At 39.5% G+C, this 23,094-nt stretch overlaps 1 protein-coding gene across 3 annotated transcripts; it reads right to left on the reverse strand.

The window, feature by feature from the left end:
• Positions 1 to 1,664: 1,664 nt before the first annotated feature.
• Positions 1,665 to 10,142, reverse strand: zgc:171971 (uncharacterized protein LOC569690 homolog). Of its 3 annotated transcripts, XM_042396986.1 has the most exons (11): positions 10,034 to 10,142; positions 9,838 to 9,942; positions 9,503 to 9,610; positions 9,197 to 9,419; positions 8,365 to 8,411; positions 8,085 to 8,239; positions 7,853 to 7,977; positions 5,018 to 5,117; positions 4,650 to 4,936; positions 3,216 to 3,368; positions 1,665 to 2,170 (listed from the first exon to the last, which is right to left on the reverse strand). In XM_042396986.1, exons 4-11 carry the CDS (start codon positions 9,383 to 9,385, stop codon positions 2,030 to 2,032), a joined length of 1,197 nt encoding a protein of 398 aa, XP_042252920.1. In that variant the 5' UTR covers positions 9,386 to 9,419; positions 9,503 to 9,610; positions 9,838 to 9,942; positions 10,034 to 10,142; the 3' UTR covers positions 1,665 to 2,029. The 3 variants fall into 3 exon arrangements, with proteins under 3 accessions (XP_042252920.1, XP_042252921.1, XP_042252922.1); XM_042396987.1 differs by having other exon boundaries at positions 9,197 to 9,404; positions 9,838 to 10,123; XM_042396988.1 differs by lacking the exons at positions 9,503 to 9,610; positions 9,838 to 9,942; positions 10,034 to 10,142 and adding an exon at positions 8,940 to 9,031 and having other exon boundaries at positions 9,197 to 9,287.
• Between the last annotated feature and the right edge of the window lie 12,952 nt (positions 10,143 to 23,094).

Genomic DNA, 23,094 nt, shown 5'->3' on the forward strand with positions numbered 1-23,094 from the left:
AAGTCACAGACCTGTTAGTTATGAAGAACATACTTTTGAGTATTGACAGTTCCTTTTGTTTGTAGAATGTGTAAGTGCTAACATATTTAGACATCATTAACTTCAGTTTGTCTTCTTTGTATTATGTCTTTACTGAATAAACATTTACATACACTTTTCTACAAAGTGACCTATTTATGTTGTCAAAAATCACACACAAAAGCCAAGTTAAGAACACAGAACAAAGTAGCAACACAATAGGCAAACCCCTGAATGTTTTATCTCGGGCACAGAAGCTAAAAAAATATTGTTCTGGACTTCGGAGGCTCTTGCTGTACAGATGCATTAAGATGAGTGAGGTCAAATTAGGGTAATATGGTTGAGATCATTTTCATAATCTGGATTTTTTTCTGATAATCAAAATATAGCACAATATTCAAATTAACGACCTGCATTCTGGTGCTTTAGAGGCTGGAAAATTATTTACTCTTTTTGTTTTTTTTAATTACAGTTTGCTCAATTAATGTGGACTACATAATATTGTAGAACAATAACAAGATCATATCTTCATGTTATGATTTCACAGAAATTCCATCAAAGATCTCATTGCATTAGGTCAGATACTATGGAATAATGACTTCTTGTAGTTCTACTTGGGAGAGTCATCAAGCACCTCACCAAAGTAAAGTTTACTTTGGTTATCCCAGATAAACCTGAAAGAGTTCATCTGTAATATACCATCAGTACAGCATTTTCACCAAAGAGTTACTGAACGCCAAGCTGAAAAGCCTTGTTTCACTAACCTTTTCTGGGTTTTTCACTCAAACCTAATCTTAAAAAGTGCTTTACACAAACAATAAAGACAAAGATACAGAAATAAAATAAAGAAGGCAGAAACCAGAAGAACAGACAGTGCATAAAACACCAGATATCAAAAGGTATAAAAGTGATTGGTATACCCATCACTAAATTTTAGTGATGGGTATTTTTTTAGACTAAATTTTTTTCATTCTAGAGCTGAGGATCTCTGGAGAGTAATATATAACTTTTATACAAAAGTTTCAAATCCTGGTTGGTTGTTAATATAAAAACCTTGACGAATGTGACAACTTTATCTACTGGAGGTCAGCAAAATTTGGATTTTCAGGTGCTGTTAAAATTAAATAATACATATAAAATGTATATAAAGTAATAAAGCAGTAAAAAAAACACAAAGACATAAAAATCTAATAAAAATACTGAAAACAATACTCTGTATCCAAGTTTGCTAAATACTACAAACGTTACAAATTCCAAACTGTCGTGTCCATCATCAGTGCAGTAGCAGTACTTGAGCAGTACAGGAATGTAAATTTGTCTTGCATCTTTTGGTCTCCTGAAGCCAAAACATTAAACAAATGGGAAGAGAGAGGTCTACAAAATATCTCCATATTAAGTGCCACATTACTTTGCACAATCCAGGTGACTTCCAGTTGATAACCTTTGATTCCTTCCCAGTGGATGCTGTGACAGACCAAACCATCAGCTACAAGGTTTCAAGGACCCTGGACCAAGCTCATAATCACGTTGACTGCTGTGCTAGTGTGTATAGTGCTGATGGAGGTGTAATCGGGTGATCAGTGCTCAGGTAACAGTATATGACTGCATCCTTTTGGGTAAGTGGGTTGAGTCAGACACCGTGTAAATACCACATCACAATTTGTTTCTTTACAAAAACACATACCCTCTGTCAGCGTCCTCACTGCTTCACACAGAGACAAAAACAAAATCTTTCAAATTTTACAAGACTGTTTTTCTATCATTTGAATTTCAAATGTTAACAGCATTTAAATGACTTCACAGCACAAAACAATAACAGTAGCTTACTGAAGGTAACCTACCTAGCTGCCTTATAAACCTCCAACCAGAAGTTTGAAGAATAGACATTAGACTATATAGAGTTTGAGCACATTTCCCCCACAGTGATTCTCTGTGCAGTAACAAAATTTACTTGCGTTACAGTTTGTAACTTTCCCCTCTGTTGGGTTTCTGTGCAGTAGATGAGAGATTATCAGGGGCCTTGTTGCTGCTGTGTTGCAGCTTGTTGCAGTAAAGCCTGGAAGTCAGGAGATAAGACCAGTTTGTGTTGGACGTTTCCTAACACCATCATGTCTCCAGTCCGACTATCAGACAGATGCACAGACACCAGTTGCTGCAAAGGAAGGAGACAAGATCGCTTCCATGTTAATAATGGAAGCATGGCTTTGTTGTTCTAATCATATATGAACTCAGTATTCCACACTTTGATCTGCTGTAATGATAATAGTTTGGTGTTGCAGTTTTGTTATCTGTGTTGAGTAGTTTTAGCCTGGAGTCTACACTTGCAAGAATCCTTAATAGCAAATAAAAATACACTTTAGTCAGTTCACATGAGAGTTGTGCTGAAAGAACTACTCAATGGATTGATTAGTCAACTGATAGAAAATGGACAAAAATGTTTAGAACTGATTAATAATTTTTAATTTGTCAAGCAGAAAAGCCATACCTTCATGGTTTCAGCTTTTCAAATGTGAGGATTTGCTATTTTTCTCTTGCATATTAGTGTGAATTGATTAGATTTTGGTCTGTTGGTTGTACAAAACAAGCAACCTGAAAATGCCACCTTCGGCTTTAGGAAACTGTAATGGGCATTTTTTCAATATATTCTGACATTTTAAAGAAAAAAACAATCAATCAAAAATAGTTGATAATAAGAATAACTGTTAGTTATAGCTCTTTCTATAACTAATTAAAGCCCCAGCCCCCAGTGACTGGTATTAAAGTCACTCTATACAAACAATACAAAAGTTATGGATTGACTCTGAGCCATATCTTGTGTGCAAGAGTTTCCAAAATGGAAATTCTGTGGTTCATGTTGTGGGGAGCATGAAATGTGATCGGTGAATGTCATTACAATCTGCCTGTTAGAACTGTGAATGATTGGAAAGTTTGGCCTCATGGTGACATTAGAGGAAAGGTCAGAGGCTCACCAAAACCATTTAAGATCGTCCTCTGGGGAGCATGAATATCCACTGCAAGTTTCCAAATTGCCTTTCAAGAGGCTCAGATGGATCAACTAGTGTCAGTGCCAAATAATCCCACAAAAGTGAACTTTGTGTTATATAATGTACATGGTACACAATGTTAAGTGGTCAAAACAACAATCTCATGCACTCCAACATAAAAATACACATAAAACACATGATCATACAACACACCTGAAGGAAGGAGAATGCAGCTCCCTCAGAGACGTCCATGACAATATCACCCAACTTCAGCTCCACCTTTCCTGATTTTCTGATCTGGAGTTTACCAAGAAGTCCATCTGAGAATTCTGACAGTACAGGACAGCCCTCCTTCACCACAGCCTCCTGAGGAGACACAAAGATACACAACACTTTGAGCTGCGTTTCATGTATGAAAGGTACTACACAAATAAAATGCAATATGATCAATATTATTACACAACCTGTTCATAACTGACTCTTTTGAAAGCTAATGGTTTTGGATTGAAACTGACAACATCTGATATAGTAATTCAAATTTTAACATGTCATGTAATACCAAAACTATTAAAAAAGTTGCTCTAATCAATATTTTTATATTAACAATGGATGGCTAAGGAGGTAGAGCAAGTCATCCACTAATCGCAAGATCGACAGTTTGATTCCTGGCTCCTGCGGTCTGCATGTCGAAGTGTGCTTGGGCATGATACCAATGGCTGCGCCAACGGTGTGTGAGTGTGTGAATGTGCATTAGATTGGCACCTTGCATGGCAGCCTCTTCCATCAGCGTATGAATGGGTGAATGTTGACATGTATTGTAAATGACATGTTGACATGTAAAAGCGCTTTGAATGGTCAGATGTCTAGAAAAGCGCTATATAAATGCAGTCCATTTTACAATCAAAAGACTATGAGTAATGTAAAGGCGTTGCTCCATAGTGATGAATCTACAGAATCTACAGCATGTACGCCTGGTGTGAAGAAACACATTCTGTTTTTATAAATACCAGTTTTATGTGTGGGAAATAGCATACACAAGTTTTATGCTTATGCATCATTAACACATCTGGCCCCTGGACTGTAAACTGCCATTAGCATTAGCATGAAGAGTTAAAAGTAATGCCTGCAGCTGAAGAGTTGATATAGTTAAACAGCTGATGTCACTGTTTCTTCAGCACTTGAACACACAGTTACATTCAGACAACCAAGCACACATGATAAAAATCTCAAATTCCCAAAGGTATTTTTCACAGGATTTGGAAGCAGTTTTAAAAGCATTCACAGGAGATACTTAGATCAGTATTTAACCCTAGTTAGCAGCTCTTTCAGGCAGGATGAGGGAGGTTTCACCGAAGGTTTTACAGACTGAAACATGTTTCTGACAACAAATGTTAGACCAACGTCATTTATACAGCACAAAATATCAAATTTGTCACAGAGGTTTCTACAGTTTAAATCAAGAGTCTACAATTAGACCCTTGACTTGGAAGAGAAAAAAAACTCCACAAAACACCTACAAGAGAGAAAAACAGAAAAGTCTCAAAAGTGCAACAGAGGAGGGATCCTTCTTCCAGGACAGACAGACATGCAATAGGTGTTGCATTTATAAAAAGAATATCAATGTTATCGGTCCTTCTGTTAACTCACTTGTGCTTGCAGATGCACAGGCCTCTTGTCTTCAGACTTGTTGTCCTTCTTGGCAGGTTTCTCTGCTGTAGATCTGAGAGCAGGGTTGGCCTTTTGTGCAGATGCTCTGGCCGGCATACAGTCAGGTAACTGCATGAAAAAGAGCTCCTCTCTGCCAGACAGGCTGAGATCCTGCAGCAGTTCTACCAGGGATGGCTGTCCTTCTTTGGGCAGCTGTGTACTGCTGTGACCTGCTCTACCCTGAGCTCCCCAGGATGGAGGTCTGAACAGAGGAGGGTTCTCTGTACCTGCCAACATGACGATAACAAACACTTAAAAACAACAATGGACCAGCAGCATGAAAGATCATTCTGTGGTGGTTTCCTCACATGTCAGTGTTTGACTCTTCATGAAGCTGCTGGACTGAGACAGAGGCAGCTGGATGGGTTTCAGCTTGGCATCATTCTTCAAACCTGGGTCATCGATAAACTGTAGGTGGAAAGACATACAGTAGTATCAGTTACTGCATTCAAATGAACAAATGATGATGGTGAGGGTGATTCTTATTATTATGGTTATACAAACTCATGCTGTGAAGCCACATATTGTGCAAACCCACAGATGATGACACAAGAATGAGACAAGACAAGAAGAGCTACATTTCACTTCATAAAAATAAATCTCCACCTTCCTCTCTTGAGACTGTCTGTGCTCCGGGTCAACCTTTCTTTTAGGTCTAGAAAGAGACAGCTTGGTGTCAGGTGCACTGCAGTAAATCAGAGTGCAAGGACTTGCAGTGCAGTGAGATTAGTGCGTTATCCAGTTATCTTTGGGCTTAACTTTTTGGCTTTTAAAAACTGGCTACATTTTAAGTGGGGTAGATCACCATGGTAAACTGTTCGTCTGACTACATTTCATTGAAAAAATTGAGTCATCACTCCTACAGGATCCTGGCAGGGACAGTAATTATTACATTTATTAGACAAAATAATAAAAAGCAAGAGAGACATTTTTATCAATGAATAGAATTACTGTGCTTTCCATGATAATTACATATATAGAAGCTTTTTAACACATGTTCATTCTGGGTTTAAAACAAGCTCTCTCACAGAGAGATAACAATGAAAGATGATTAATTAGTTCAGTAAATGTTAAGTAAATGCAAATGCAATCTATCTGACTGATTTATTCATTTCTTTACTTAAAGCCTTTTTTTCCCACAGACTGTCTGTATTTTTCCTCTCTGCTTTGCCAGCAGAAACAGCTTTATGTTACTTTTTACTGGTTCAAAGTGTATCATCTATTCATAATACAGTAGTTTGTTCATCATGAGACTGAAAAGCACAAATGTCACTAGGGGAAAATGGATTATTATATGTATTATATCTACAGTATACAATATATAACAAAATTGAGTACAATCACTAAAATGTTTCCATTTAATACAATTTTGCTTGGTTTTAGACAAAACCCAAGAAGAATTCAGCCAATTCACTGGAAAAACAGAATGTTTGACTAATTAAACTATAATGGAAGGTCCATACTTAAGATCGAACTGCAACAAAAGTCAACAGAGCCTTCATTAGTGAGATTCTGTTCTTTTAATTTTTAATATTTTGTATATTTTGCCTGCTTTATTTTTTTAAGACAGATTGGATCCTCCTGGGCATGGAAGATACCAGTCATATACAGTCATATCAGCACACTCCCACCTCCATGTTTCACAGTTGGCACTATGTAGTCACTGTGGTAGTCCTGGCCAGGTCCACTCCAAACATGCTGGACCCCATCTGATCCAAACTAATTTATTTTGGTTTCATCTGACCAAAGGATATGTCGCCAGTATTCATCAGGCTTCTTTTCATGTTCTTTGGCAAAGTTTAATCTGGCAATTTTGTGCGCAATGGTTTTCTTCTTGAATGTCATCCATAGAGGCTGACTTCATGCAGTGTCCTTCGCACTGTCTGAGCAGTCACTGGAACACCAGTTTGCACAGATAATCCTTGTGCCAAGTCAGAAGCACTTGCCCGTCTGTTTATCAATGCAAGGTTGCGTAAATAGTGAATTGTGCATGCCGTCATTTTTCAAGGACAGCCACTGTGCCTTGTGTTATTGGTAGTATGTGTCCTCCTGTACCTCCTAACCACTGCTGCAGCTGTGTTTTGGCTTCTGTTCAGTAGCCTACTGATGATTTTGTACCCTCCCCCATCTTTATGAAGTCTCACAATCTGGTTTCTTACATGTGATTCCTTTCCATGTGGAGCCATGTTGCATTAGACACAACCCAGGCCAAAACTGAGAAAGTTGTGGTCTTCACAGGTTCTTCTATAACCTTGTTCGGGCAATTAGTCTGAACTGGAAGTCACAGATTTAATCATTTTTGTTTCAGTGGTCACAGGTGTACTCACTTTTGTTGCACTGAGGTTGTACTTTGACACCTGTATTTTCAATGTAGTCTATCTAACCTGTTTGTTTTTAACTATCAATAAGATCAAATACCCTACACATCACCCTAAAAATACTAAAATTATTGAAAGATGATACAATTTTGAATAATTTAATATTTTAGTGATATTGCACAGGGGTGTACTCTGTTTTTTATATACTGTATATTATTAAAATATCTTAATATTAATCCTTCTGTTTCTATGCCTCTTATTCTCTTCTATATTGTATGTACTGTATTTCACTCTGCCGAACATCACTTCATGCTGCCACAATAATCTTATTTCCCTACGGATACCACAGTTTTATATTAAATACAAAGCTCATGGTTCTGTCGATGTTTCATGTGATTATCTTGTAACGAAGACGTTCGCCTGTTTCACATGAACATGCTTATAGCTGGATTGGAAAACCCAGAGTATCACCAGCTTTTTGCCAGTTATCCAGGATCACAGGGTTCAGCTTTATGAAGCAAGGGTTAGGGTTAGGTTAAGCTGAACTTGCTTTGTGATACAGTGCCCCTATTGGTCACAGCTAGTGTTAACATTGCAGAGTTAGGTACAGCCTGCTAAATATTAAATATGAATGGGTTAGGGTTAGGGTTTTTTTTGATAACTCAAAAAAATTAAATTAAATGATAACTCAAAAGACTGGGAACATAAAATAAAAAACTGAACCTGTCATATGTGACAATAATTTCTAAACATGTGGGGGCTTCATGAAATTCTCTCATGGATCAGATTTGATAGTTGGGACTCCTGATCTAGTATGTAACTCACATTATCTCTTTGAAGTTCTCTGAGCATCTCATCTTCATCCTCCTCAGATTCTTTCCTCTCTTTTTTCACAAGTTTACAGACAGGAGAAGCGGTGGAGTCACACAGGTCTGTAGCACCACGCCAACCTGAAGAGAGGAAGAGTTGATAAAGAAATTGATTGATTCATTCATTCACAAATGCATGTTTACATTTTACTGAAAAAGGAAGAATATTACAGAAAAAAGGTCTACACCTGTTTTGCGTACAGTGTCAGCAGGACCCTGCTCAAATATGGAGTGAGACTGGATGGTCTGAGGCTTCTCTCTTCTCCTCCCTCTGTTCTCTCTTCTCCTCTCCTCCCTCTCTCTTCTCTCCTTTTTTGGAGCCACATGCATCTCTTCCTTTAACCTGGAAGAATCAGACATGATGTTTACAATCATTAAACACTACATACGACCAGCACACAATATGTAATGCTTAAAACTTTCATTATGAAACAGGACTCTGGAATTATCTTATGGATAGTCACTCACTCATCTTTGCTTTTCCTCACAGCATGGACGTTTGGCTCAAAGATTTTCTTTGGAAAAAAGAGAACAGAGAGAAATATAAACATAGTTGCACTGTTAATAACAACTATATCTTTATTGACATTAAAAAACTAAGTGCTTACAGATACATGGTATTATACAGTTTATATGCTATAACTATTACATGACCAGAAAACTTGTTGTTACTTGCATGTTAGTGATGATACAGATTTTTATCTTTAACTAGCAGAAGACATTTTTAACTGATATCCTTCATATTAACACCCACATCAAAGTTTCTTACTAAGACCTTGAATTTGAACTTGACCTTAAAGGACCAGTGTCCAGATTTAGTGGCATCTAGTGGTGGGGCTGCAGATTGCAACCAAATGAATAGCCCTCCCCTCCCCCTCCCCCTCCAAGTGTTTAGGACAACCTATGGTAGCTGCAAAACTTGCAAAAGGCCCTCTCTAGAGCCAGTGTGGTTTGTCTGTTCTGGGCTACTGTGGAAGAGGACCTGCTGCCTATGTAGATATAAAGGGCTCATTCTAAGGTAACCAAAACACGACCATTCTTACTTGTGCGTGTGTGTATGTTAACAGTTCAAAACGGGCTGTCATTGGATAACTTGGGCACTGTTTCAGCGTGGTCCTTGTGCATGCAGTTTCTCCTGTTTTTAAATATATATAATGTTAGTTTTCAGACTGTAAAATGTGGAGAGGTCTAATACTGCCTTCTGAAAACATGCAGGGGCCATGTCCCCTGTCCCCTAACACCACCCCCACCCACCCCCTGAAAATTCATATTGAGATTTACACCGTGTAGAATCTCATACCTTTGTTTTTTTGAAGGTTCCCCCCAGTGTCAGGTCTCTGGTTCTAAGGGATGTCAGTCTTCCATGAGGAGTGGGGGAGGACAGGCTTCTGACCCGGCTGGGAAGCCCTCTGCCCGCGGGGAAACCCAGCCCGGTCCCACTGAGGCCGGAGGAGCAAGAAGCACTTTCTCTATCCCCTGAGTCAGTCATTTTGTGACATTAGGTCCTCCTTTTAATATTTACCCTTAATCAAAACACAGTTTTTTGTGCACATAATCAGTACAGATGAGGACACGCTCTACGCTTTTATTTTGGAAGTAAACTCACTACACATCCGGTGGCTCTTCTTCTTGTTTCTTGGCTCTTCTTGTCAGAGTGACTCCTCTTACATCAGATACAGTCCTCCAGCGGTATCTCTACCCGTCTCTGTCCTACCTGTCCAACAAAAATATAATGTAAAAAGTTAATTCACCTTGAAAATCGCGGTGAATACACAGTCCAAACTAAATACAGGTCCATACACACCAGACAACTTAACAACAGCTTATTACCCTCCATCTTGTTCGCAGTAGATAATATCAAAATAGACTGCGTCAGAATGCTAAACTATAGACTCCTTGGGACAAAAATATTTCCGTTTTGGCAAAACAGAAAACCATTACCGGTAGTTATATTCGGTCTCTTGCACAGTATCAGTCCTGAAGGCTACTTAAAAAAAACTGGTTCGTCTTTGACAGTTCCTCTTGGTCGTAACCCAGCGGAGTTTCCTGGCGGTGGTTGTAAAAAACAGACAATACTGAGTTTAAATGTTAAAAATGTGCAACCAGTGACGTTATTCCAACAGTTCCGTTTTGCAACCTGTTCTATTTGGCCAGTTTAAATGGATCGTGTTCCCTTCCGTGCTGTGCTGCTGTTGTTGTTCTTAATAAAACGGTAGTACACATAAGGGACCACCAGAGGGCGATGTTTGTCTGGATTTACAGAGCCCTAACGGTAGGCTTTGTGGTGGAAGAAGTATTGGTCTTTCTTAAATATCCCCTCCCAACATGTTTTAAGCTATATACTATAATACTCTGCTTCAACCAATAGTTTGTGTCTAGTATGGGTTTTCTACAAATACATTTCTTATTTCTTCTTTAAAAATGCTTAAAATTGACATCTCCTCCTTCTGCCTCATTAAAAATCCATTATAAAAATAGTTTTCATTTCAAAAGTTTAACTGCTGGAAACAAAGTGTCTCCTACTTCACTGAAATAGCTATCCATTCTCTGTATGTGAACTGGAGGAACACTGGACCACTTTCTCCAAAATTGTTGTGATGTCACAAATAATGCTGGTACAACCTTAAACTCAGATTTTCAGTGAGCACAAAAAAACTTTCCTCCTTCATCAAGATGAATATGAAAACACACTTCAAGTGTGCACACACATCATTCTGCACAGTGAAGTGGGAACAATTGTAATGTGGTACTTAAGTTTGTACTACTTAACTAGAGTAGTTTTTATTTTATGCTGTTTTATTCTACTCCACTATATTTCAGGGGCAAATACTATACTTTTTATTACATTTATTTGATATCCTAATTATTACCTACTTTGCAGATTAACATTTAAAACATTTACATTTTGCAGCTGAGTGCAATTTGCCATTGTTTTGCGCCTGTTTGAGTGAGCAGAGCCTTAAATGTGTCCGTGTCTATAATTAGCAGAGGTGTGCACACACAGAGCTCTCCAAAATTACAAACCAACTTTCATGTATTTTGCTTCTTTTTCTTCTCTAGTATTGCGTATCTATAACATAATCCACTGAAATGTCCATTAAAATAGGCTACATCTATTAATGTGACTCAGGCAGGTCTGAAACATGTTAGATTAATGTCTGAATGTTACAATAATGATGTTCAGGTGTCACTGAATGTGTCCGAGATCTCACAGAAACATCAGTACTGATGTTCTGTTTGGTGCCCACAGCTGGCTGTGTGTCACAGCTGGCTGCATCACTCAACAGCTGAAACGATAAGTGCGTCTGTGCGCATTTACGCACGCGGCACAGCAGTGATAATTTCATAAACACCAGATTGGTCAGGATCTGATGGTAGTTAGTGTTCTGTGTTTTGCTACACATCTACACAGGGCAACTGTTATACACAGATTCAGATCTATACAGTTGAATTATTTGTAATAAAGCAGCCCTTATGGATGAATCCTGAGCTCCATCAGCTGTCAGGACATTTTTATTTTTTTATTTTTTATCACTCTAACTGTTTGTTGCATTTTGCGCTGGTCTTTGTGAATTAGGTGTTTTTTATTTGTTTGTTTGTTTGTTTTTTCAATTTGGCATGCCAAGTAATAAACTATTAAATCCATTAATACTGAAATAGTCGCAGGATAAACACTCAGTAGTCAAAGAGCTAAAAAATTTTGAATCACAGTCAAACAGCTCCATAAACTTAGTGGTGCTATACATAACGCAGAAACTTGACAACAATGGGCCTGGGCCTAGTGGAGGATGGAAAAAGCTCTCCAGATCTGTGGGCCCGCTCCAACTCAATTTTGCGGTGGTCTATGTGTAGCGTCTCAGACAGCGGCTTCTTCACTTTGTCCTCAGAATCAGACCATTTTTCATTGACTGATTCATTGATGCCATCAATGATAATATTACTTCGTCTAGACTGACCTTCTATATAATCAGTTTTATCATTGAGTGAGATAAGACTTTTGCAGACTGTTTCCACATCATTCTTGGTCTCTTTGCAGGTATCACCCCATGTCTTGCAGTAGTGAATTCCAGACTTACCCTGAGGTCATGAACTTCTCTCAGCAGCTCCCCAACTCTTTTGTTTGAGGAGTCAACAAGAATTTCAACACAAGATTTGAAGTTTTTCTCCTGTTGTTACAGAAGAGTTTTATAAAAGTCCTTTTGCTGCTCAAGTAATTCCCGCACTTGAGCCATGGAGATAGTCTCTTCTGAGTTGTTGTTGGAACTTCCTTTAGGTGGGATGGCAATATGAAGATCAGGTCCAGTGAACCACTAAGACCAGAATAAGGCCTACAAGGCCAAAGACTTGGATGATCCAGGCCAACAAAATTACACGTCCAGAGTTGGATTTCTGGCCCAAATTAATGATAAAATTGGTGAAATCTCTGTTTGACTCTATGAGCAAACCAATGACAAATTAAGGGTTCAAGAAATATTAGATAGATAGAGTCCAGTCAATCTCACAGGAGTCACAGTGTTTTGGACTAAATATTTTACTGGATTGGATCGACTGGATCTTTGCAAATCTAACAAGACCCTTTTTGTCGGAGTTGTATCAAACTTTACAAACTTTGTAATTGTTTGTTTGTTGGTGGTCTGACAGAAGCACTGATTGTACCTGCTGTTGTGATTGTATCTTGAAATAGTTTGCATCAATGGAATCACAAGAATCTTAGCTTTCCAAAGATGTGTGGCATGAGTACCCAATTAAAGATAGGAGTTGTGTACGCAGTGTAGTTGTGCACTTAACAGTGTGATGACCCGTGGATGGGTCGCTGGATTATTTACACAATATTATCATATGTGTAGTATAAACATCATTCAAAAGCAGGAAAAAAGTGTACTCTATATATTGTATAGTGGATATATATATCCACTATATAATATATTCCACTATATTATTAACATGATATCAATATTTTATTTTTTAAATATCACAGTTATCATCAATACCAGTATATTGTGACACCCCTACTGTGTAGTATTCACTGTGATGTGTAAGCTGATCTTCATGTGTGAAATCAGCGGAGTGCCCCTTTAAAAGTGCAGAGTGCCTTGAGAACATTTTCAAGATACATGGCATCATCTGTTCTACAAAATCCCATAATAAGCAAGATCTCACCTCAGACTTATGAGAATCCATGTCATGATACCAAACCAAAAAAAACCCCAAATCACCCATTAGGGCCACAAATGGTAATTGGAATAAATGAGTCAAAAATAAATCAGACTAACAGTACTCTCAAAGGACCAGCAAGCAAGCAACATCACTCCATCACTGAGGTACATGCTATCAGTAGTATGATTTTCTTTGTCTATCCCTTTCAACCTCCAACCCCTAAATTCTCTCTGGTTCTCTCTTTATACCATTTACCATAACCATAAAAGTGTAATATAGATATACTATATGTTCACATAACACATATAGAATTCATAAAAAGTATTCAAAGCATTCTATGATTTCCTTGAGAAAGAGAACAGTGACAGAACTGTTAACTGATTTGACTTTGTCATATATATAATATAATATAATATAATATAATATAATATAATATAATATAATATAATATAATATAATATAATATAATATAATATAATATGATATAATATAATATAATATAATAGGATTCATACAAAGCAGGTAAAGGCACAAATCCTTTCTCTCAAATCTAATCTCTCTAAGAATGAGGTGTAGTATAACTGCCAGCCACAGTAGAGAGACACTCACACTCAAAATGTTTGTACTCAAAATACATGATTTTATCCTGTTTCAGCACAACCCAACACTTAATAGCATTTTGAACTTGACTGATGTGGGACTGATGACTGGTATCGATATATATGAAAGCATATAGTTTTTATTGTGATGCTAAAGATGTGATATCAACTGTAGACTATCACGGGGTAGTCAGTGGATTTTGGTCAAATTAACTGTTATACACACACTCCAGTGTATACAATAGACCTACACATCCTCATAGAGCCTTGCTTATTTTTATCATCATCATCTTCATCATGCTTGTACTTGTATCATGGCATCTGATCACACTGGAAGAATCAAATCAGGTTAAAGGCTTCATACAGTACTAAGCCACAATAGATATGATCAGTCAAAAATCACCATGTCTACGTCAGCCAACAATGAGCAACAATACAACTCACCAAGTATTGGTAGAAATCAGTAGAGATGAGTGATGTCCAGCGACTGACCTGCTTATTACATAAGAATCATCAAAAAACATCAGTTCTTAGCCTGGTCCTCTCCAACAGACATAATTTCATAATCAAAAACAACTGTAAATATGCCACAGCCTTTGTCTCCCATGGTACTCCCCAGGGTTATTTGCTTTGTCCCCTCCTCTTCATCCTGTTCATATCACCTCTTGGTCAGATCTTCCATTGGCATGACCTCCGTTTTCACCTGTACACTGACAACAGAGCCTCAAAGACCCTCTCTGCCACTGTCTGCTCTACACTCACCATCTGCCGAATCAAAGTCCTTAGTAAACTTCAGACCACATTACTCTTGTTCTCCATGACTGTCAAATTCTGAATCAGCTATAAAATCCTCCTCACTACCTACAATGTATTAACTTAGCTCTTTTCTACCTCTCTAATGTCCTCCAACAGTCTACCCCCTCATGTTGCCTCAAGTCCAATGATGTCAGACTCTTACAAATCCCCAGGATCTCTCTGGAACTCTACCATCCCTCTCAACATTCAAATCCTCAAAATCCTCAACTCACCTGTTCTGACCTGTTTTCTCTACCGAGCTACTAAAGTCTATGAGGCTAAAGGAGCATGTGGAGTTATTTTTTGGACAGAGGAAAAAAAGGTTACCTTACAGCTAAATAAACTCATAAATAGGGTTTCCATCATATTTTTCAAGACTGTACAAAGACATACAAACTTTACAACTATCAACATCTGTAAATCAGTTTAGAAGCATAAATCTTATGTAACATTTTGTACTGTGTTTATTTAAGAGATAGCAGTTATAAAGTATCCACCAACCCTCTATCCACTGTCTCTGTAGTAACATTACTTTGCTCCTCCATTATATCCCAGGCCTCTGTTGCCCTCTGCTGCATATCAACTGTAATAACCACTCAAACACTTAAAGAAAATCTGCTCAGATAGCAGCATGTGCAGTTGATATGGGTATGTGCATTTGCATGCTCACACAGTGGGTGTTCAGTATACGTTCCACATGTCCTGATATTCTAATTACAAGTTGAGTGAGAGGAAAAACAAGAGAGATAACTAAGTGACATCCTTCTGTGTGCCCACCATCTGTAACCCCTGCAAGCCTTTAGTGGTGTAATGTCTCACTGTTTTACTACTGACACATTTGCTGCTAGCACTTCTCCTGTTTTGTAAGCCATGAGCAGTTTAATTACCTGCAATTAAGATCCAGCTCGTTAGATGAGGAGGAGGAGGAGGAGGAGGAGGAAGAGGAAGAGAATGCCAAGCAGATAGGGAAAGAGGAGAGAAATGAAGAAAGACTTGCCAGCTGCTGATGGTTCTGCAGTTACACTGTTATTGCTGAGATATACATGTGTTTATTTGTGGGTATTAAGTGCATAAATCTATCATTTACAGTTTTTCATAGAGGCAGCTTCAGTATTAGTATCCATATTTCTATATTTGCCCTTGTGCATGTACATACAAGGGTGGGTTTAGGTATGCATTGCAGAGTAGTGTGTTTGCATGTCTGTAAACATGGGATTGAGTTTGTTGGGTGAGGATGGAAGAGAGATAGAAGATGTGCGTATGTGTGTGTATGTGTGTGTAGGGGGGCTGGTGGTGGCGTAAATCATGTTGTGGGGACGTAAATCTCTTTACACAGTCATGTTGTGGGGTCTCGCCTCCCTTGTGGGGACAAGAAGGAAACCCCTTAACCTAAATCATTAATTTTAGGGTGAAGACTTGGTTTAAAGTTAATGTAAGTTTAGGGTTAGGTTAAGGTTAGGGTAAGGGTTAGGGTTAGGCAAGTAGTTGTTATAGGTATGGTTGGGATAAGTCTCCAGTAAATGAATGTAAGTCAATGTAATGTCCTCTGAAGTGATGGAAAACATGACTCTGTGTGTGTGTGTGTGTGTGTGTGTGTGTGTGTGTGTGTGTGTCCGTCGTAGTCTGGGCTGTGGTGACAGTGATGTATGGGTAATTTAAAAAGTCGTTCTTTTCCACAGAGCAGTTTGCAGTCAGGCCAGCCAACCGCAGCCCATTCCCCTACAGCACTGAGAAAACTCATCTACATCCACCCCAACACACACACACAAACACACAGACATGCATGCACGTACGCACGCACACACACACACACACACACACACACACACACACACACACACACACACACACAGACATTACAGGGTATAAACAAATACACATTCCCACATTTCTCTTACAAACCACTTTTGATTAATTTAAATTTGTTGTCAGATTTTTTTTCTCATGTGTTGGCTGGATATACTGTATATTGGTCTACCAACTAACTGTTCTTTAAATGTGCCATGTGATCTTAGTGCCTCCAACATGGACAGCAAGTGCCAGAGGTCAGCAGCGTTGTCCTGGAAACCACTTTTCTCTTTGCTCTGTACTTCAGCTTCTGGCACTCCAGCCCATTACTGAGGAAGAGGAAGTTTGTGTGTGTGTGAGTGTGCGTGTAGATGGCGCCATATGATTCTAAGGGACTGGCTTAGACATACAGACCAGACTCTCTCACACACACATAGATATCCATTCACCCCATGTACTGACTCATTGTCATTCTGCTTTTTGAAACCCTCACATGGAGTAAGTCACATTTGAGTGAGCAAACATTCATTTTCTGTTGCAGCAAAAACACAATTACAATATTTGATCACAAAAATGAAGTCTTTAAATCATTTGTCAGAAATGTGTGGAAGCTTTGGAGTCCCTAAAGTTCTGAATTATACTAATATTGATGTTAGAGGATAAGGTCACATTTTACAACATAACACACATGTCCATATGAACAGGAACATGGAAGAATTATTGGCCATGATGGTCAAAATCCACAGTCCTTTTTTGTGTAAAAATACAATTGAAGCTAATCTGAGTAGTTAGACAAATCAGGTTTGTATCTCCCAATATTACAACCATTTTAGTGTAAATTTCGCGCTTTTTGTTTCCCCAGACAGTGTTTGTTTGTTCTTTGCTGCGATGCAGGGTAATCACAGTTTCTGCACAGACTGACTGTGGATTGGAATAGTGTTAAGAGGGGACCCTTTTCACAGCCAGTATGGACAGGAGAAACAATTACAGAGACCAGAAACTGTTTCAATGTTCATATGGGCACATGAGGATTGTTTTAAGATAGTCTTGAAAAATGTTCACCTATCCATTACTATGTTGGCACATTCATGAGGTGATCATATTTTTTAGAGTATACAAATTGGATCTTCAACTTACATGAATCACTTTTACAGGCTTATGCAATATTTTCCTACGTTCAAAATGCTGGCAGGCAAAAACAGGCTATTGCTGACAGGCTACTGGTCAGGATCACTTCTTACTGGATCACAAATTCTTACTGTGGCTTGAAATAGCAAATTAAACACAACTGATGTCGGAAAGTACCAAATGCAATATATCATGAAGGAGTTTGTGTTTTCATTACATTTTTTTAAAAAATATTTTGCTCTGTGTTACTACAAATAAGGCCAGAGATGGTGTAAACCAAGTCACTTTTTTGGCACATTTGGGTAACACAGACATTGTTAAGTCTACTTTTGGTCTGGATCTGTTTTTCCTGGTGCAAACTAGGTCCATAAAGTCTGTGAGCCAGGCCTTATTGCCCAACATCAGTGTTGGACTTCAGTGATGCTTGTGTGGCTTAATGGGAGCAAATCCCTGCAGCCAGTTCCACACTCCGGTGGAAAGCCTGAGACCAAAGGGGAGGCTGTTAAAGCAGCAGATGAATACCCATGGGTTTGGAGTGACATGTTCATCTATCACATGTTGCTGGAATGTGCCAATGTACTCATGCTTTGTTCTGAAACACTTGAAATTAATGTTATGCACTCAAAAATTGTAGGGGCACCACCTCCATTGTCTTATATCTGAAAGTCATGAACTCTGAATATAGTGACCTCCATCTCTGTTATAAAAGAATAGACAAATACGACTTGGCTATAAATCTAGAATAGGAAGCTGTATATATATATATATATATATATATATACAGAGAGAGAGAGAGAGAGAGAGAGAGAGAGAAAGAGAGATAGAGTGAGAGCGAGAGTCAATGGCAGAGTAAGCTGTTTGGTGTTGGCAGAGAGGATTTGGCAAATTTTTCATGGGTGCAACCCACATACTCAGCTCTGCTGCTCATCCCACAAATGCATGTTCCTTACAAATGTGGCACCATTTAAGAGGGAAATAAACAGGCTTTCCAATGGTATAAGATTTATTACCAAGAAGCATTGTTACAACAAAGAAATAATCTACCAAACACAAATTTCCTTACTTTTTGTGCGAAGTTTATTTCCTTGGTGATGAAGGGCTGATGATGAGGAACTTCCCGTAAAGTACCAAGTAAGCAGACTCAGTGATCCGAGGGTCGCCAGAGTAACAGCCAGATAAGAACTGTTGCAGTAGGTTCAGTGAAACAGCTTTGGTTCACTGCCTCTCAGGAGACTGAATCCAGTCTCAGACTAGCTGAGGCCATGTAGTGGACATACACACACAATAAAAGCTGGTTGAATTCTCTAAATGCTAAGGAAAGGTGCTTCAGTGCTTCCTTTCTTATCTCCTTTAGCATAGGGTACACTTGAACATCCTTTAAGAAAGGAAAGGAGATAATTCCATCCCACAATTCCTTGCAGCAGCAATATTTAAAACAACCAAGCGATGCATCATTCACAAACTCAAACAAAATGATACGTACAGTAGTAGATTTGTGGGACTAACATTTTATGCCTATCTTGCATACATTTAACACTTATTTTCATACAGTTATTGGGATCCAGGAGAGTAAGCGTGAGCAAGCATTCTCAATGTGACAATTTCATTTCAGTTTTGTGACTGGTAGCTTATATTCCTTTTTAAATTCAATTCTGACCTTGGTAATGAAGTAATATTTTTCACCACAAGCACATAATCACCGCGGGGGATGGGAGTTCATGTATCCCCCCACCTCCCCCAAAATATGACACATGGAGTTTTGACCCCCTCCTAATATTTATAAATGACACAACATCAGATTCCCCCCAAAGCTGAAAGAAAGCTGATTTGTTTCCCTCAATATTCAGTGTTAAACAGACTCCAAAACACACTGGATGTGTATAATTTACAGAAAACCTCATGAGTCTCGTTTGTTTTCATTCTAGCAACAGTGAACACAACAGCGACTCATGAGCGCAAGTGCCATAGTTTTGGGTCTGTTCTCTATTCTTCATGCGCCATGCACAGATCTCTGATCTACACAGGTTCACTCACATGTCTACACAAGTGGCAAAATCTGATATTTAAATGTGGGAGAGCGGAACTTTAGTCTACTTGAAGCCTCAGAGGGAGGGGGAGAAATATATTGCACAGCACATAATAGAGGCACACAGATCATGGATGTATTAAGGATGTAGGCAGCAAAGTAGTAATGGGTGGACCGATTCTTTTTACAGTATCGGTTCCTTCGAGTTGATACATGTAAATGTATTGAACCTTTTGAGTTTTGATACTTTTTGCAAAATATGCCGTCAGTTTCTCTGTGACACTCAGCTATAGTACATGCACATTTGACAGCTAGCGCTGCCTGCCCCACAAAATTTCTCTTCAATGCAATAAAGATAAAATATGAATTTAAATGCATGGATTCAGTATCCCACTTGTATGTAGGTAGGCTATAGAAGCTCAATACAATGTTACAGAAATGTGATGTGACACTGACTAACAATCTGTCAGTCTTTTTGAGGGGCAGGTAGCAGACCTCCTAGTTCAAGAGAGCAGCAGTTCGTTCAGTCTCGTTCAATTTAACCTGCCGTCTGTCTCGACTCGAGTCCGATTAAATCGCTTCTCGTTCACTCATATGTCCTAGTTCGAAAGAACTGTTCATTTGATCTCATTCAGTGAGTAGCTGCCAGGCTGTCTCAACTCAAGGTTCTTCTTGTTCGAGAAAGTGATTCCCACTCATTCATTGGTGCTCATTCATGTTTTGAGCGACTGCACCACCGTAGCAGGCAGGCAGGCAGCGTGAGCAGTACCCTACGAACAGTGAGTGGGTATGGGTGGTATGAGTGGTAAAAGTCATGAGCACACGGTATGTTCGACAGGCTAACTCGGTACATACTGGACAGTAAAAAGATTTGTTCAAAAAGATTTGTTAACTCATTTTTGCCCATCACTACAGCAAAGTTATTTTTACAGCAGCAGTTTCTGTGGCTGTCTCCAGTATTTCAGGATTTTCTTCACATTTCAGCACAGAGATTTTTCCGTAATAAAAAATGCATAGAGCACATATATTAAACTGACAAAGTTCATTAAGGAGCCAAAGTATTGACATTGAGGCAAAAATCCCAGAAACCGAAATCTCCAAACCTGGACAAATAAAATGGAGGTAAGAGAGGGAAAAAAAGGGTGAACTGACCCTTTAAATGGACTGGTATGAAAGCGTAGGTCAGGTGTATCTGAGGAATTAAAAAGTTCACCTCTGTGAAGAACCTACCATTAAGTCCCCGAACACAGTAACACTGAAACTCCTGTCTATGGATAATAGGCTTATCTGTCCAATCAGGCAACAACTAACAACAAAATGTTATTCCTTTAATGGTTTACTTTAAATTAAGTTATTATAACTAAAGTTCAGGAACAAAACCATGCCCCGCTCTCTCTCACAAATTCAAACATCTGTACCTCATTAATCCAAATCACATGTGCCTCTATAAGCCATTCACCTGTGTACAACTATATATGTGTTTCTAAACATTTCCTCTCCCACTCGTATCAGTTCTGTCGACCGTTTGTTTGCACTTTGACAGACACGTTATCTCAAGTTAAGTTACGATTGCTTACCTATCATGGACCATCTTCCGTCCCCCTCTAGCCATATGACTCTCCCCCATTTCACCTTCCCTCAGACAGCAGATATTGTCAGGTAATTATGTTGACCTCGCTCAGCTTCTCCAGCTATCCACTTTCACTACCGCTAGTCCGAGGGTGCTCTCAACACCCCACGGTGCAGCCCAGCTCAGGCGTCCCTCACCATCACGTACCATGGAACTCATAGCAATTGAATTTGCCTTTGCTTTTTCTCTGTAGCGCAACACCATCTGCTCAGTCTTCCCCGACTGCAGGGCCAAGCCTGATGACTACCTGTCTACCATCTTGGATTTGGCTCTGGGGTTTGGTGGCATCCTTCTGCCCCATCCACATGTGCTCCTTTCATCTTTTCAAGACTTGGTCCCGCCGCATCACCACTCCCCATCACTACCAACCCCCTACCAGCTACCATGCCACCGTCAGGCTATGGTCCGACTCCTCATGGGGTTGACAAGAGGGGAAGGCCTGTCCTTTATCAAGGTGGCAGAATGGTCTGCAATAATTTTAATGACCTGGGTCACAACATTTCAAGTTGCCGCTTTCTCCATACCTGCTCTTTCTGTGGTGGTGCCCACACCAGGTCTAGGTGCCCCCAGAACCCCACCAAGCATGCCTTATGACTACACTGATACCTTGAAACACCTATAAACATTCATGCTCTGGAGTCCGCCCTGAGGGACCACCCTGATCACCAGTTCATCCATTTTCTCATTCACAGTTTCACCTTCAGTTTCCACCCCACCCAGGCATCGAGGTCTTCCCCAAATCATCATTCACTTGCCATAACCTCCAGTCCGCCCTTGCTGAGCCCAAAACAGTGGACAAGCTCCTGGCCAAAGAAGTCACTAACAGTTTTATAATAGGTCCATTTACTAGCCCACCTTTCCCAATCTACCGCATCAGCCCTATCGGCATCACTACCAGAAAATACTCTAGCAAAAAGAGACTTATCATCGATCTCTCTTCTACCAATGGCACCACTACCCCTGGCATCAACAGCCTCATCCCCAGTCCTGATTTTTCCATGCATTACGCACCCATAACACACACCACTAACCTCATCTGTCTTGCTGGCCACGGCTAAAGCCGACATCACCAGTGCCTTAAAAGTTTTGCCCAATCGCCCAGATTTCTGGAGGTTCTTTGGAGTTTATTGGAAAGGTCATTACTATTTCGCTGTCCGTCTCACTTTTGGGTGCAAGAGCAGCCCCAAGATATTTGATTCTCTTTCTGAAGAACTCTGCTGGATCCTGCTCAATAACCACAAACTCCTATACGTCTTCCACCTCCTGGACGACATCCTCACTGTCACTCTGCCATCCTCACCCCCAATGTATGGTCTCTCCACCTTCAAGTCTGCCTTTCTCCAGCTCAGCATTCCCCTTTCCCAGGAGAAAACAGTAGGACCAAGTACTTGCCTCAGATTCTCACCTTTCAGGCCTCCATCATGAAGTTCATACACAGACTGACCCTAATCTCAGCCCAGCACCAATTCATCGTCCGTGCCGCCCATGTTCCAGGTTACAAAAATACCATCGCTGACTCCTTTGCCCGTTTTTCATTTCAGAAATTCAAAGTCTTGGTAGCAGATTTGGATCATCATCCAACAATAGTCCCTCCATATTCAGACACAATCTTCACCTAAACCCTCAGCTTCTCCACCTGGTCACCACATCGTAATAAGCAATCATAAATAGTCTCGCCACCAAAACTCTTTCATCATACTATTCAAGATGGAGCTGTTTCAAAACCTTCCATATAGTCCTTTTCCATCCATTGACATTGTAACATTAACCAGCTTCATCACTTAAGCCCACTCGGTTCACAAAGTCAGAACATCCACTATCCAAGTGTACCTGAATGGTATAAACTTCTTCATTAAACTGCTTTCCAGAGCTCCAGCCCCTTCCATTTCTCATGTCAACATGTTAATCAAAGGCTTAAGAAAGGCGGAACCTCAGCTTACACCAAAACATTTACCCCTGACTGCAGACCTCCTCATCCGATGTATCCAAACCCTTTGCGTGGGTTACTTATCCCCATTCACTGACTCAACCCTTGAAGCCATGTTCCTCCTTGTATTTTTTGTTTTTTACGATGC

This window comes from Thunnus maccoyii, chromosome 20 (genome assembly GCF_910596095.1).
Source record: "Thunnus maccoyii chromosome 20, fThuMac1.1, whole genome shotgun sequence".
In the NCBI taxonomy this organism is placed as follows: domain Eukaryota; kingdom Metazoa; phylum Chordata; class Actinopteri; order Scombriformes; family Scombridae; genus Thunnus; species Thunnus maccoyii.

Coding starts and splice junctions, on each gene's coding strand:
- zgc:171971 (XM_042396986.1), bottom strand. CDS start 9,385: ATGACTGACTCAGGGGATAGAGAAAGTGCTTCTTGCTCCTCCGGCCTC. Junction 8,240..8,364: donor GTGAGGAAAAGCAAAGATGA/GTGAGTGACTAT, acceptor TGATTCTTCCAG/GTTAAAGGAAGAGATGCATG. Junction 2,171..3,215: donor CTGCATTCTCCTTCCTTCAG/GTGTGTTGTATG, acceptor CTTCCTTTGCAG/CAACTGGTGTCTGTGCATCT.